Consider the following 15,950-nt stretch of genomic DNA (forward strand, 5'->3'; position numbering starts at 1 on the left):
GGCAAAAGGGAAAATTTAAGAGAAACTTATAGGGCCAAAGGGATGAGCTAAAATCGTGTGAGCTGAGTCATTTGCATACCGGTGGCTGAGCAAGCAGCCTCGAACCTGCCTCAGGATGGGGTAAAAAGAGCACAAGGGATCTCAACTCATCACAGAAAGAATAAACATTTTATAAAGAACAGCCTCCTACTGAGTTCACTCCCAGCACTGAATAACCACTTTCAACCACTCAAATATTCTTTCCAATGAAAATATTTACCTCAAGGAATAAATAACCTTAAATGAGAAATAAACATTCAGGCAATTTGAGATTTTATTGTGAAAATAGCTATTTTGACATTATATCCAGTTTCTTATTTATCAGAATAAGTTCTTTACAACATTGATCATCATTACCACTTCCGGGTATTTATACATAATCTCTGAGTAAAATATATTCACACTAGGCATGACTAGAATATTTAAATAATGACCAACATTGCTTATTTTAAGATGTTTACTTTACAACAAAACTATAGTATTTGTATACCAGTACAGATGTTTAAAATATTTACCAAAGATAGGCTTGGTGGAACAAAACCAGTATGTGTACACAGGTATTTCTTAATCTTCTTTGCTGTCATTCTTCTAGAAAGCCAAAGTTACATTAGAAACACCTCAAATTTCCATTTCAAGCTGAACAGAAAAATGGAAACATGTTATTTCCTATTATACAAACTAAAACATCGCGTCAAAAGCGGAATAAAGCTCATCTTTATGCAATTAACATAAAAGCCTGGGTACAGCCTTCCTGCTCTGAGAGACACCAGCACTGCAAGAGAAGCAGCCTGCAGTCCAAAGAACGAGTGGTCAGCACAACCCTCTCTATAGTGCATGACTTGCTGAGGACTGATGCAAACTCTAGCAAGTCATTTTTCTTGATTTCCAAGAATCTGGGATACGTAAAGTAAACGATGAAAAGGCATTTCTCTGAATCTGCACGAGGAAAACTAAAGAATCTGAACAAAGATCCAACTGCTCTTCACATGGCTGGATGTTCACCATTACACAACTCAAGGCCAAAGGCAAGCTTTCTATCAAATATACATCCAAAGTGTGAAGCTCCAAATATGCCACCGTACACACCGCAGAGAAGAGACAAAGGGCATTCTTACACCTGATTAGGGATCCAGTTTCATACTTTGAAATGAAATCAAATACACATAGTCCCCTGAAATTTGGAGGTCTAGTCATGTTTAAATTTTTTAGGATGTAGAAACCACTAGAATTTAATGAAAACCGTAAACCCTCATCCGAGAAAATCTACACACAAACATACAATCCTTGTTTAGAACATGGCTTCAGTACTAGAATAGAACTTGAAAATATTAAATTTCTTTTGCTTTGTCACTGAAGCAACTGTAAACTTTCTACAACAGTGTGTGTCTATATACACATATATATGTATGTATATTTATACATGTATAAAATAAGCAGCTTATATGTGACTTTAATCCCCTCACCTTTCTGGCCCTTTTAAAGCACAGCCAAAAATGATTTGCAAATTTGTTCTGGAATTCCAAGTTGGCTCCCTCTGTCTCGGAGACGCCTAAAAGCTGCTGAGTTCTCTGTACGGCTATTCCAAGCCAGCTGGGATTCTAGGGCAAGGGGCTGGGGACTGGGACTGACCAGGGGCCTCACATGTGCCCGAATAACCAAACTGTTTAAACCCACGCACCGCCCCCACTGCATGCTACAAGGAAGTCCTAACCCATCGTCCCATTTTTTTATCACCACCCACTAGAGGGGCACCTGACAACAGCAAACCTTTGTGAAATTAGCACCAACAAGCAAAAACACTCCAGGGCAGCATTTCCCTAAGTATATTCCTCAGAATACAAATCCCAGAAGATACCTACTTTAAAAAAAGAACAAAAACAAAAAAACCCCGAAACCAAATACAATAAATCAGGGAAATAGCGTCTACAATACAGGCCCTTCTCGGAGACTGAAACCACACAAAGGTTCAGAAAAGCCTATAGTAACTTAACTGAGCATTTCCCAAACTTATTTGGCCATAGAACCCTCTATTCACATAATAACAATATAATCTGCCAAACACACCTCCTTTCCAAGGAACTGAAAGATGGTTTTTAAAAAATCTTACAGTATAATTTCAAATTAATACAATCAGGATACAAAAAGACTTGTTTTCCTGTCATTTTTTTTTAAAGAAACTACTTTGTTTTGCTAAGAATATTCTTTTATCATAACATTCCCCCAGCTCAAAGTGACCCTTTCTTATATCATTATTCAAGAATGTTAATTCTCATTAGCAATCATGGGCCTCCTCATCTGGAACAAATAATTTCTGTATGCTTTTTGATTCTGAGAATACTTCTCCACCTCAATCGCAGTGGTTTTAAGTCTAGGGCTGGTAACCTGGGCTTCTAGCAAACACAACATCCCAACAAGATTTTGGGCTTCCTAGTAAACCCTAACTATATCCCAACAGGGGCTAAAATATTTTGCAAACCCTTAAAAAAACCCAAAACTTCATCTTTACTCTCTGTGAAAATCAGCCCTTTGAAGCTCTAATGACACTTCAGTTAAATCTTTGAGGGTAACAGCATTACAAACCTTTAGTTCATGTAATTAACAACAAATTTCTTAATAATCTATTTAAGAAATACGAAAACATTGAAGAGCAAATGTAAATTCCACAGAGCTGGACAAGAAAAAAAAAGGCAAAAGATAATTCTTAATGCCAACAACATATACAAAAGACCATAATCAAAACCCAAATTATACTCAGTGGCTCTGCTCAGGATTTCAATTATATAAATAACCAAACCAAGACAAAGTCAATTACTAAATCCCTATGAGCTTAGAACAAAAAACAGATACATGCTGCACTTTCTTCATTAAAGCGCAGTCCTAGCGTACGTCTTGACACACTGTATAATTAGAGAGAACACGGCAAAGCAAAGCACTACCACCACATGAAGACACAGAAGAACTTTTTTAAATGTATTTTATCCTAAAAAGTAAACCCAGGTACCATAGGAAGAAGATACTACTACAAATATAAAATCATAGGATATTTTATAGGGAAATGGAGTTCTTGGTTTTAGGTTGTTGTTTTTTCTTTTCTGGTAAGGCAAAACAAATCTTTAGATAATCATTCATTACAAACCTGAGGTGTTCTTTAACCTTAAGGAAGTAAATTATATTTAATTTATATTATGTATTTGGAATTGAATACTAAATACTATGTTTAAATCATTAGATTTAAATCATAGTTTATGTAGATAATGATAAATTTATTTTTTAAAACCCTTTTATTTTGAAATATAGACTCATAAGAAGTTCCAAAAATAATACAGAGACTGTATATCCATCACTCAGCTTCTTGTCTTTAAGTATTTATACTTTGGTTTTAAAGGGTTAACACTTTTGACAGTTTATGGAAAACTGTCAAAAAATCTAATAGGCCTGATGAATGTATGTTCTTGGAAGAGGCTCTAGGAAAACATACTGCTGACTTCAAAAACCACTTTTATCACATGAAGGCACCTTAAAAAATTGGTTTTCTGAGATTCTATCACTGTTACCAATTTCTGCCTCTTTTGAAAATTGTAACTTAGCTGTGATTGAAATAAGCTCCCTTATTCCTTCATGTTAAAATCTAGCAATATTAAAGGAATAGAAATTGCAAATGCAAATCAAAATGCTTTGGATTTATTGTAAAAATCTTGAATTCTCTAGTACCCCCAAAATAATACAAACATACCTAAGGTGAAATTTGTCAGTGCCAATCTTTGTAGGGGAAAAAACCACTGTGAAGGAATGACTCTTCTCAATGCTCTTTACAGTGTCTTTAGTGTTCAAAGAAATGGTCAGTCTTATGGATGACTGATGGCAGTTTGTTGATGGAGGATCTTTATCTTATGGGAATTATCTGACCGATTTTCTAATCTTATACTAGCAACAAACATAAACACAAACATAGTCCCTTTGGTCATATTCCACCATCACGTCCTAAAGAAAGTAGCTCACAGTATTTTGTTAAACACTGTGGACCATTTAGCTCAGAAACTCAAACTTTACCCAAAGCATATCCTGACAGGCTGATCACAAGCTCACTGCCCAATCTGGAAAGTTGTTCCTTTCTAAGAGCTTCCTAGCTGTGTGTCTCATCCCTGGAGTGCTTTATGCTCAGTTATAATTTCCTGGCATCTTGTTGGCTTATCCCAAAAATGCTCAACTAAGTAGCCCAACGTATAAACACTCACTTACCTAAATCACATTTTGCGTCTTAGGAAAGGTAGTCTGGAAACATCCTAGCCTATGTAGTGCAAGGCTAAAGGTAATTCAAAGCAGGAATGACCAAAAGGAAGTAAATCATATTTACAGCTGTCTTTTCTATAAAAAATGACAAATATGTTATTCTAAAATGCTATCTTTTGATTAAACTTTCAACACGTGAAACATTGCAGTACGCTTATTGGCTGAATTCTGTGTCATAAGAACACGATCTCTACATTCTTATAAAAATTTAAACACATTTTCCTTAGCATGGATATTAGTAGTTTTACTGACAGAAAACTTTACATAAGCCAGTATTATTTTTGTGCCCATGGAGAAACCTGGGAGTTAAATTTACCGTTTGATTTTAGAATCCGTTAGGGTTGGTATAGCTCCTTCTCCCCCATTTTTTATTTTTCCCAAAACTAATTTTAATTGTCCTGTTTTATTTATGTTTGACAATTTTAAGCCACTTCAAATGCTTCTTGGAAGGCTTAATATAAATCATAATTGAAAATGACCAACCCTAACTAAAGCATAAACAGATGTCTGATTAATGTGTTAACCACCCTTTTCCAATATATATCAATCCCAGAGGATGATAAAGTCCTATGGTCATGATTTTCAGTATAGAATATTCATACAGATTTTGGATTGCTGGAATCTAATAGAATATTAATACAAAACACACAAACCCATTGCAGACATAATGTGAAACTCATTAGTTACTTTCCCTAAATACATCCAAACAGATGAACAAGATTTTGAAGACTACCTGGTTTCTCATTTAATTAAAACTTCCAAGAAAAAATATTTACAATGGCTTAAAGACTCTTGCATCCACAGCTACCTAAATACAGAACAAATTGGGAGGATTTAGGTCAAACACATCTGAGCTCCACTGAGCTCAAATTAGGTGAGTCTCTTGACTACAAAGCTGTTTTCTTAACATGGGGGTTTCTGCATGACGTGATAAGATTTGCTGAGCACCATAGTAATCTTTTGAGACACTAATCAAAAACATGATCCTATATTTTAAAAACCCCAGAAGTGGTTTTAGGACAACAGAAGCACCTCAGCCACTAAAATTAGAGAGATTCTGTTATAAGTAAAATCACCTGCACAGCAAATCCTTTAACAGGTCGGCAACCAATAAATAGAAAATATTCTTTAAAAACTACTGCTATTTCCGAATATCCCATTAGATCCTTAAACTGTAGTTAAACTATATGGAAAATAATAAGTTGCCATAAAGCTTTTGACTATGTGACAGTCTTCTTAAGAAAGAACACTGGTCCAAGCATGGTGAACTTGGTCCAGGCACACAGTAGGTCCTTCTACTACCGAAGGCGAGCAGTGTCTGACAATTGGGCAAATTGCAATAAGACTTTACAGCCTGACATAATAAATGATGACCAACACACTCAGTTCTCCTGAAATTAATCCAAGAAAGAGAGGACTAGAGTTAAAAATGTACTACAAATACATAGGTCTAAAGCTGCCATTGGTCTGATAAACTAAAAGAGTCCTTGCTAGCCTTATATTGAACACATCAGCAAATACCAATGTTCTAGTGAAGTGCATATAGTCAGATGAATATTGTATGTAACCACCTTTGATACATATATATATCTCAGACATATATATATAGTACTGATCCCCCAAAAGATTACACTTCTGAGAGCATAATTAAGCACATTCCTCGTTGCTGTTTAAATACAGGCTTTTCTACTGAAGTAAATAGAATACTAGAATATTACATTTTTCCTAATGTCTAAAATTGGCGTCAAATTTCTAAACAGAAGAAAAAAGCCTCAAAGAGCCACATATTAGATATTCAAACTGTTCTAAGAAAACTAAATTAATAAATTAACTTGAATAAATAGGAGTGCACATTCAGAACAGAATTGTAGCTTTTGGTCAGCAACATGTGAACTAAAGGCAAAAATCTGCCAAGATTAAGGCAGGGTTTTTTTTGTTTTTTTTTTTGTTTTAAATATACAGTACAGTGTGGTTTTTTACCCCCAAGTTCATTTAGCATTCACTCTGATGTTATCTAAAGTGCATTGCCAAGCTAAAATACAAGCTTCCTAATTAAGAGAAACTAGATGTCATAGAAAGTTTCTTTTTAGAGCCTTCCTTATACCTACTAATGGCGTTTTCTTTTTGCCTTCACACATGTCGTGTAAGAGATGACTGCAACAATCATATGACTTTGGACACAAAGCGTGATGAGTGTCAGGGTGATAGCCGTTGTAAGGAATTACTTTCTTCTTCTGCTGGAGTCAATTTAAGTGTCGGCAGTTTCCGGGGAGGAAGTTGAGGGCTTTGGCGAAGATTGTCATCCATCTGTGGAATGTACAAAAGGTACATCTGACTAATGGCTGTGGCACCACTTATGTGGACGGTGGTCTCCCCGTCCAAACTACAGCCTAGAAGAGTACAGAACCCTATGGTTCCAGGACTGCTTGAGAAACCATTTTCTTACAAATAATCTCTCGGGAACGCGAAATGTTGTACCTCAAATACCAGCTAACTCGGTATATGTATAAAAGCAATATTGCTCATCTTTGATGCCTTCACAAATTATAGTAATTCCATACAATGAATATTCTACTGAACTCAACCAGATCACAACTTGATTTAAGAGGTCTTCCAATAGTAAGTGTAAAAGCAATACTTCTGACACACCGAGCTCCCCAGTGTAGAAATTATGTTTATGTACAATATTTCTTTTGATCTTCCCAACACGATTGTGAAGGCAAAATGGAAGATGATCACTCCCTATTTTGCATATTAGCAAAACGGAGCTCAGAAAGGTTAAGAAATTTGCATTAGGTTGCAAAGCTAGTATCATGAGTTGAAATTAGAGCCCAGGTCTTCTTATTCCAATACTATTGTTCTTTCAATTAGACCTCAGTGCCTCAGTGAAAATGACCTTCACTCCCCTCAGGAGGACATTAGCATCCCTGGAAACACTAGGAGAGGGATTATTTAGAACCCGAGTCAGACCTTAGGAAGCTACCTTTAAGCAGGGGGCCCACAAAGAGAGTGCAAAGTTCATAGCCTGGTGTTGAGCTCTCGGTCAGCTCAACTTCAGGAGACTTGAAAGCAGCCACCACCAAGGACACCAAACCAACAGCATATAGCATCTGATTACCCACTTTAAAAGTAGGCTTTTCTAGAGTTTTGAGCATGCGCAGAGCAAAACTCTCTCTTATCTTCTCCACATACTCTTATATAGCACAGAGGAAATGTCTCAGCAGAGATACATGCAACTTACAGGAAAGCAAAGGGAATAAAAGATTAACTTTTAATTTTCCAATGGAAAAAAGTATTCCCAGCGAACGACTTGAATCAGTTGTGTTGTCATGCTTTTTTCTTGCAAGAACTAAGCTCCTCAAATATTACTCTTTCTTTTTTTAAGCTCTAGATTTTCTGTCCAAATGGTGAACTGTAGTAGCCAATAGCATTTGTTGCTCTAACATCTTATAGCCAACAGTGAACCATACTGAAGAGCAGATATGAAACAGGGGTGGAAAGGAGAGTGCCCGGTTTAGAGTTAGGGAACTTTCGTATATTGATGATGACCCAAGGTGGAAGTGTACAAAGTGGTCACAGGGCGTCTTGGGTGCGCTTTCTGCACAGGCAGGTATCTCGTGGTTCCCTCTACATGGCTGTCATGAATTTGCCACACAGAGAAAATGAAAACTCTACTGGATGGCCCTCATCTAGCAGTTAAGTGTCTAAAACAATCCGAATAATCTTTCCACTACCTACACTTAACACTCAATATATTTCCTCTCAAGGGATTGACTGAGTTGGGCTAAGAAGATAAACTTGGCGTGCAGTCAGCCCACCTAAACTTCAGTACTGGTCTTTTACAGCTTTACTGCTCGGTCCTACTCACTTCTCATGTTCTAACAATACATGAAATACTATAACAAGGAACAGAACGGACATTACAGAGAGTGGCAGAGGTTTCTAGCTACTAGTACTACTAGTGCTGGATTCAGAATTCCATGTATTTCCTTCATTTGCAGCTGACTATCTGCAGAGCCCATGCTGGAATCCAGTCTCCAGGGTTCCAATCCCCTCTCTGCCCCTAAGCCCCCTGAACGACCCTGGGTAGGGGACATACACTACTCTTGAAGCTTCAGTGTCCTCATCTGTCAAACAGGGCTGATAGAGTAGCTGTGCACCAGGCTATTGTGAGGATCCAATGAGACAACTCATAAAGCTCACACAACACGGTGCCAGTTACTGAGACCTCGGAAACTGCGAACCAGTATTATTAGGCGACAGTGCCTCATTAGTTAGTGAAAGAATGAAGTATCATTCACTGGTATAAGAAAAAAAGCAAGTTTATCAGACACTTGGGGGAAAAATGCCTAACTCTCTTGTATTTTTTCAATTAGAATCACCTTGAAAATTTCCATTACTGGCTATCTCCCCTACCTACTTCCTCAATCTCTCTCTCTCATCAAATAAGCAACCCCAAAGTGGCAAAATAACCCCACTGATGAAAAACCATAGGCAACATTTAGAACAGAGAAGGTAAGGAAGGAGAAAAAATAACACAGTTTAAGTAGAAGAAAGAAAAAGACATCATAGTGCTAATAAGAAAGGACAAGCACAAGTGCTATGATCTCAAGACATGTTACCCTTCTGAGACAGAAACAGACAAGCAAGAAGTGTTCCGATTTTGTCTTCTTTTTTTCAGGCCAGACTTTTGAGTCTCCTAATTTGAAAAATTACTAATTATGTGGTAAAAGTAAACCCAATACCACTATCAAAGTAATCAGGCCACTACTGGCTTTGAAACACTATATTATGTACAACTTTAATAAATGTATATTTGAGCAGCTTAATGAAAAAATAAGCTCTTAAAAAAGGCTAAGAGGGTAAAGTTAATGCATATTAACTTTATAATTAAAGGTATAATATTAATTTCAGAAAGGAAAATACTAAACTACTATAAAATAATGATTGAAATAAACTTGACCTTTTCAATCAAGTTGGATTCCTTATTTACAAGTTGTGTGAGTTTCTGCAGATTTGCGTCTACCGTTTCTTGTCCAGCAGGAGAGATGCCTAAGAAGCCAGGACAGAAATCAGAAAGACAGAAAATTTTGAAAGTCTTTAAAGCTGTTTAGACTGAAAGAATTTTGAGTCTATCCACCCTCCCAAGTACGCCGCCCACCAAAAATAAATAAATAAAACCAGGCAAAGTGAAAAACCATTATCGGTTCAAAGGCAAAGTTAAGAGGGATAGTAATGCTCCAAAACCAAACCCTAAACCAAAAGACTAAATTTGTTTATTAAGCAGACAGCCAAGTGTTACACAGTTGGCCAAAGTAATTAGTAAAAGAGCACAGCAGTCCTCATTTCCTTCTCCAATTTGAGTTGTTCCTTCTCCCCACTCATATCAAATAAGCCCTTAGTCACAACGACTTGGGATAACTTTCTAAGGCAGCGACTCCCAAACAGCTATCAACCAGGCATCCACAGTATTTGGAGGGACTTAAAAAATACAGATCTCCATCCCTATGAGATTCTAATTCAGTAAACTGGACAGCGGAGCCAAGATTCTGTATTCGTCCTCTAGCCAGGTTTGCTAATCACTGTTCCAGAGTGACAAGGCTGCAAGTTACTTAGTTTCATGACTCTCAAACTGCTAACCCCTCTTTCTCTAAAACACATAGTCCACCCTGAAAAATAAACTGTCCCTAAACCAGTTATCCTTGTAACTTCTGTTCCTTAAAAGGACAATTTCTGCCAACTCTCCCAATACAGCTTTCGTATCCCGATCGCTTAAGCACAAGGCCCCACACTCCCAAGGAATCATATCCTAAGTAACGGGTACCCTCTATTTACAATACCTCCAGTCTGATGCAATCAGTTTTCAAGTAGTGGAATCATGGGAGTGTACCTCACCCAAATCAATCTGCTGCTGATTTCTGTTCATGCAGGAAAATGCTAGAAGCAACATTTAAAATAATTGCCCATTTGCATTAGGATAAATGCTATCTTTCAACAGGGACTCAATAAATACCTGTGGTTAACTTTTAGAAGAAAATGATCCACTTTAAAGGGGCAATATTTAAAGAAGAACAAGAGGAAAGAAACGTATAAAATCTAGAAGAATAGACAAAAGGCAAATATCTATTTCTCCGTTTAAAGTAGAACACATGGGAATAAATTTGGAGAAATGCAACTGTTTCAAGTGCTATAATTCAACATTTAAAGATAATACACAAATTTATTCAATAAGTCATTAATTTTGCTTACACGTCCATAGGAGGATATGCAGATATTCTATGCAAACACAGATTAGCTGAAGAGAAGCCAGCTCACCTCCAAGACTAAGCCTAAAATAACTGTTCAGGATGTCATCACAAAAGCGGCACAGGTTGGAGAGCTGTTTCAAATGTTCTTGTAACTGAACTTTAGGAAAGCGTACTTTATAAAGAGGTGCGAGGAAACCAAACACATATGCATCCAAGGTAGATGGCCTAAAAATAAATTAAGGATTTTTTAAAAACACATAAGAAAATATTAACTTGGGATCATGTTAAAAATATTTTTTCTCAAATACATTTGCCAATTCTGGAGTATATGATATAGCCTTTTAAAAGGTTTACTACACACTTTAGCTTATAAAAATGATGTAATGAAGGTTTTATTCAGTAGTTTTTTTTTATATTCTAACCATTTATTTTATTTAGAAGAAAAGTTATACATTAAAGATGCATTTTTACTCACGAGTGTTACATACAGATAGGAGACAGGGTGGGAATAGCCTTAGATATTTTAAATTCACACAGACAGCATACTGAGTCAATGTTTGATTACCATGGACAGAAAAAGTTTACTAGAGTAATCCATTAAATCTTTTTTTTTTTTTAAGTAAAAAACTCATAAAAGGGGGGGCAAGAGGACTTGCTTTAGGTTACTGTTCATTGACTATATGCATACAAAACATCAAAATGATTTGTAAGGGAATGCACTCACGTATCTCCAAAGAAAAACTGAGATGTTCCCAATCTGTTTGACAGAAGATTTAGGCACTCCTTGGCATCTCTGTATATCTAATAAGGATGAAATTACAACTCAAAAGTAGGAAGGATGCTCTAGAACTCCTTTTAGGCAGGCATTTAGGTATGTTCATCTCTGCTGTCTCTCTTGTCCCTCCTCTGGAGGGCCCTTGCTTTGAAAGTAATCCCAACCATACCTGAGCTTCCACTTCTCGGAGGTGGTAAAGGGGAGGCTCTCCTCTGGTCAGAAGAATTCTATTTAGTGCTCCTTTAGATATCCTTCCAGGCAGGATCAAACTCAAGGGAAAAGGAATTCGTGAAGCAAACCATGGCTTTGTCACACTAAAGTAATTGTCACTCTCAACCCAGAATGTGTGAAGCTGCAAAACAAACAAAAACAACTAAAATCCAAACCAAACCAAACAAAAACAAACAAAAAACCCAAAATCAAACCCACAACAAGCATGTTCTTTTATTAAAAGAAAGGTCATCCAATCAATGTGAAAGTTTTTTTATCAATATCTTTGTATAAAGTGGCTTCATACAACTTTCCCAATTAGAATGACTCAAGAATAAAACAAGATTTTAAATACATGAATTTGCTGATTGCTATATCCCAGGCACCCAAAACAAGGCCTGGCACATATGCACTCAATAAATATTTATCGAATGAATGAATTAGAGTTAGCTAAATTCTATACATGGGAGCAACAAACTCCATCTTCCATAAATAATTTTTATTTCCAAAATGACATTATCTTTCACTTCATTGTTTCATGTCTTAGTTGAATGTCTAACAATCCAGTTTCACAGTAACATAAAAGAATCAAGATTAATACATAAATGAAATTTCCTCTCTTAAGCCTTTTTCATTATGTTCCTTCTAAACAGACTGAAGTATATTTTTTGTAGGTCACTACAATGCCAATGCTCACCACTGCAGGAAGAAGCTTCTCTTCGATGAGAGCAATGTAAGCCAGTGTATCTGCCCCCTGTTTTGCTGAGAGTTCATAATCAGCATTATATTTCTATTAAAAAATATAAAACCAAGAAACTTGAGAAGTCAAGGGCATCCCAAAACAGTCAGGCTAAATAAATTAAGATTCCTATTCTTCCTCAAAAATGGCAAATATGATTATTAAAAAGCAGAATGATACATACAAATTCAGTGACAAATGCTGCTTAATGCAAATAAAGCTCTTAGCACAACATCACACACACAGTAAGGTCAATAAATATTGTGCTTTTTTTGTTAATTGCTATTATTCAGTGATTGTTTATGAGCTAGTTTAGTTTAGTGCATGGCATATAGTACAAACTTAATAAATAGAAGTTACTATTTTTAACAATAAGGAAGAAGTTCTAATTGGTTGCATTTTTCCCCATAAGAAAGAAAAACCCCCAATTTAAAACAGTTCTAAATTTTGTTGACAGAGGACTTATTTTTTTAAGAAAAGTATTGCCAAAACCAATTATAACTTTGGTATTTATAGAAGTCTTTACATGTTTAAATATTCTGGATACATTATACAAATCTTTACATGCTCACACATTTTAGATACATTACTTCATGAAACATTTAATTGCAACTCTCCAGTTAAGTGTTCTTTAAAAATAAAATAGTTGCTAGTTGGTGGGAACTCAGATGTCATCTGCAGCACAAAGTGTGTAGCAGCTTTGTGACTAAGTTGACAATCATATCAATAAGCATAAGAGTGAAGATGGCTTCGTTGAATCTGCTTATGTCTAAACTTCAATCAAATCCAAAAAAATACATGAAAGTATAAATTGGGTATACCTCACTATATGACTCTCAAATCACAATACAACTCATGAGTCAGAGCAGCAATTCTCAAGTCTAGTTTTATATCAAACCTAAGGTATCTCCAATTATCTGATTTGGTTTAAAAAAAAGAATTAAAAAAAAAAACTTTACAATGTTTTTGTTTCTGTTGTTTTTAAGTAACATGCAGGGAACATGTTAAAAAAGGAACCACCCACCTGTTTTCTTAAAAAGTTTAGTATTTTTGCAGGCTGAGAAACGATGTTGTCTTCCGTTGTCAAAATTGGTACATCTCCTATAATCAAAAAGTTTACATACTAGGAAACGTTTCTATTTCCTCTGAAGAGATTCCGACCCCCTAAAAACTATACTAATTGCACATTTGGAGGGGGAAAATGAGTTAAGCTCATCTTAGTTTTTTGCAATTTCACAAAGCAGTTCTGGAGAACATTGTCATTTCTCGTAATTTCCATCGATCTGGCTTGTATTTTAAAGTATTACTCAGAATGATCAAACCGTAAGCAACATACAGCCAAGGTCATGGTAAGAAGAAACTAAAATCCCAAGGTACTCTATGGCTATATGCCTCACAGCTTTAAATTCGGGGGGGGGGGGTCACTTAAAAAAAGAGCAGAAAGGTGTATTAAATGTTTACACTGTACCTCTTGAACCTCTCCAGGTTTTATCTATGACATTGACTTTCAAGGGTGCACCAGAAAATTTGGCGTAAGCCTGAAACAAAGTTTGCAATAAAACATTTAGACTGAGTACGTACTGCAAATCTGCAGAGCAGCTTTACTTTACAGCCTGGTCCCCCTAAAGCAAAAATGCCTGACACGCGGGCTGTGTCCCCCTCCGGCTGTCTAGCCGAGGACCCGCGCGCCAGCTACCCATCTTTCGGGGACTTGTTTTTCCCAAAGGTCTGGGGGATGCAGAGCGGGGAGCGCGCGCACCCAGCTTTGGCTTCTCATTCCACCGCCCAAAAAGCTCTGCAAGGCCGAGAAGACTCGGAGCCCAGCCGAGGCCACAGGCCAGGCTGTGACTCCAGGAGAAGGAACCCAGTGCGGTGCAGCGAGAAGCGCCCCGGCCACTCCGGGCCCTGCAGCGCCGCAGGGAACCGCGGCGAGCGGCGGAGACCAGGCCCAGCCAGCCTCGCGCCTCTGGCCCCGCCCATCTTTTCTGCGCCCTGGCCCGCGAGGCGGCCTCACCATCACCACCAGGGACTCGCTGTGCACCGATGGGAGCCCCCAGCCACCTCCCCAGCAACTGAGTTCCAAGGGGGCCGCCATCTTGCCGGGGCCGACCTTTGCTACATCGGAAGTACTTATCTGCCCAATTTCCGGCACGTTGAAACACGGGGCGGGGCGAAGGGGAGGGAAGAGTGCCTTTGGACTGTGAAGAGATGTGGCAAGGATCGGTGGAGGGGTTAAAAGCCACTTACCTTGGCTAATTGAATTTAATTTTAAAAAATAATAAAATAAAATAAAAAGCCCACTGAGAATCAGCCTGGCCTAATCGTTAAGAGTCCTTGCCCTTAAGATACATCCTCCAGGTAGTCCTTAAATATTTATTGGATGCCTGGTGTCCTCCAAACCCTTTGAACGTTACTACCTTGGGCCTAAATTAGCCCATGTGCAAAATAGGCAGGATTATTGTGTTTGAAATTATGACACAGGGAGAAATAACTTGACATACAATAGGCACTCAATAATTGTTCAACCCCTTACCCCATACATTTGGCTTTTGCCTCTTTCCACTCTCAATCTTATGTCACCCTCATGTTCACTTGCTCCACTCTCCTTAAAAGTAACCCTATTACTGAAATTTGTCAAATGAATTCCTCCTTTCTTCAGTCTGGAGTATCTCCTTTCCCTTCCACTGCTCCCTCAAAAGTGAGATTAACTGTCACCTTCTCTGGGATGATTTTACAGAATTAGGAACTTCGGGATTCCTGCAGACCCTTGTACACACTTAAATTGTAGCTTCTATTCCATACAGATTTTTTACCTCTCACTGTACTGAAAACTCTCTAAAGACAGAACACGGCTGGCTTTGCAGATGTGAGACCTGTGTAGTCACACACGGCCCTGTGCATAGAAGGGCTCAGAATTGCCTTAATGTTCTGCTGCCATTGTCTTGAAATTCTTAACTTTTGAACAAGGGGGCTTCCATTTTTTTTTTTTCCTACTGGGCCCTACAGATTATACAGCCAGCCAGTCTGGGCATGAACCAAATGTTTTTGGACATCACACTGACAGTTTCTCAGAAAAACTGTTCTCAGAGAAACTGTCAAGGAGGGAAAATAGGCCTTCAGAGTGCCATGATCTTATCATGCTTACAGGGTCCTGGAGTTAGGACTTGGGTGCTGGGTCCTTCTAGAAGGTACAACAGTCTTTCTGGGATTTCTCTGAGTTCTTTCCTTAACTCTGCCACACTGAGGTAGTTGGGTCTCCTTAAACAACTGTAAGCTCAAAAGAAACCTCTGCAAATTTTCATAAAATTACAATTCAGCAAAGAATTGATAGGCATTCCCTAGGATTAGATGGTTTATATAGCCATCTAAATTACAACATTAATCTGCTAAAGCTTTTTTTTTTCATGTTTCAAAGGCAAGAGTTCTCAGAAATGAGAAGGATAAAGTATATCAAATGTGGGAATCCATTGATAATACTTTATAAATGAGAAATGCTTAATATATGTACCATTGAAGCCAAATATAAAAACATTCATTGAGCAACTACTGTATCCAAGACACTGTAAGGCTCTGGGAGAATATAGAGATGAATAAGACCTGAACTCTATCCTCAGGAGTTTATAGTCCACCAAGGAAACATACAACTAAG

At 37.5% G+C, this 15,950-nt stretch overlaps 1 protein-coding gene across 5 annotated transcripts; it reads right to left on the minus strand.

Moving 5' to 3' along the window:
• Positions 1-295: 295 nt before the first annotated feature.
• MTX3 (metaxin 3) lies at positions 296-14,435 on the minus strand. 5 transcript variants are annotated; one of them, XR_006794490.2, is made up of 10 exons: positions 14,316-14,435; positions 13,770-13,839; positions 13,326-13,402; positions 12,260-12,352; positions 11,522-11,704; positions 11,302-11,378; positions 10,645-10,802; positions 9,293-9,381; positions 6,438-6,636; positions 296-4,404 (listed from the first exon to the last, which is right to left on the minus strand). XR_006794490.2 is itself a non-coding variant. In XM_045897293.2 (9 exons), exons 1-9 carry the CDS (start codon positions 14,394-14,396, stop codon positions 6,526-6,528), a joined length of 939 nt encoding a protein of 312 aa, XP_045753249.1. In that variant the 5' UTR covers positions 14,397-14,435; the 3' UTR covers positions 296-6,525. The 5 variants fall into 5 exon arrangements, 2 of the variants coding, with proteins under 2 accessions (XP_045753249.1, XP_045753273.1); XR_006794489.2 differs by having other exon boundaries at positions 6,434-6,636; XR_008507704.2 differs by lacking the exon at positions 296-4,404 and adding an exon at positions 10,170-10,266 and having other exon boundaries at positions 6,606-6,636.
• Between the last annotated feature and the right edge of the window lie 1,515 nt (positions 14,436-15,950).

Source organism: Mirounga angustirostris, unplaced genomic scaffold, assembly GCF_029215605.1.
Source record: "Mirounga angustirostris isolate CCGP_5_RB_7025 unplaced genomic scaffold, mMirAng1.0.hap1 SCAF_7, whole genome shotgun sequence".
In the NCBI taxonomy this organism is placed as follows: Eukaryota; Metazoa; Chordata; class Mammalia; order Carnivora; family Phocidae; genus Mirounga; species Mirounga angustirostris.

What these genes read in the sequence shown, in the direction of transcription:
- MTX3 (XM_045897293.2), bottom strand. Translation starts at nt 14,396, where the DNA reads ATGGCGGCCCCCTTGGAACTCAGTTGCTGGGGAGGTGGCTGGGGGCTC. An exon ending in TAAACTTTTTAAGAAAACAG is followed by an intron (nt 12,353 to 13,325) that starts GTGGGTGGTTCC and finishes ATTTTTTAATAG; the next exon opens with AAATATAATGCTGATTATGA. An exon ending in AGAAGCTTCTTCCTGCAGTG is followed by an intron (nt 11,705 to 12,259) that starts GTGAGCATTGGC and finishes TTTGTTTTGCAG; the next exon opens with CTTCACACATTCTGGGTTGA.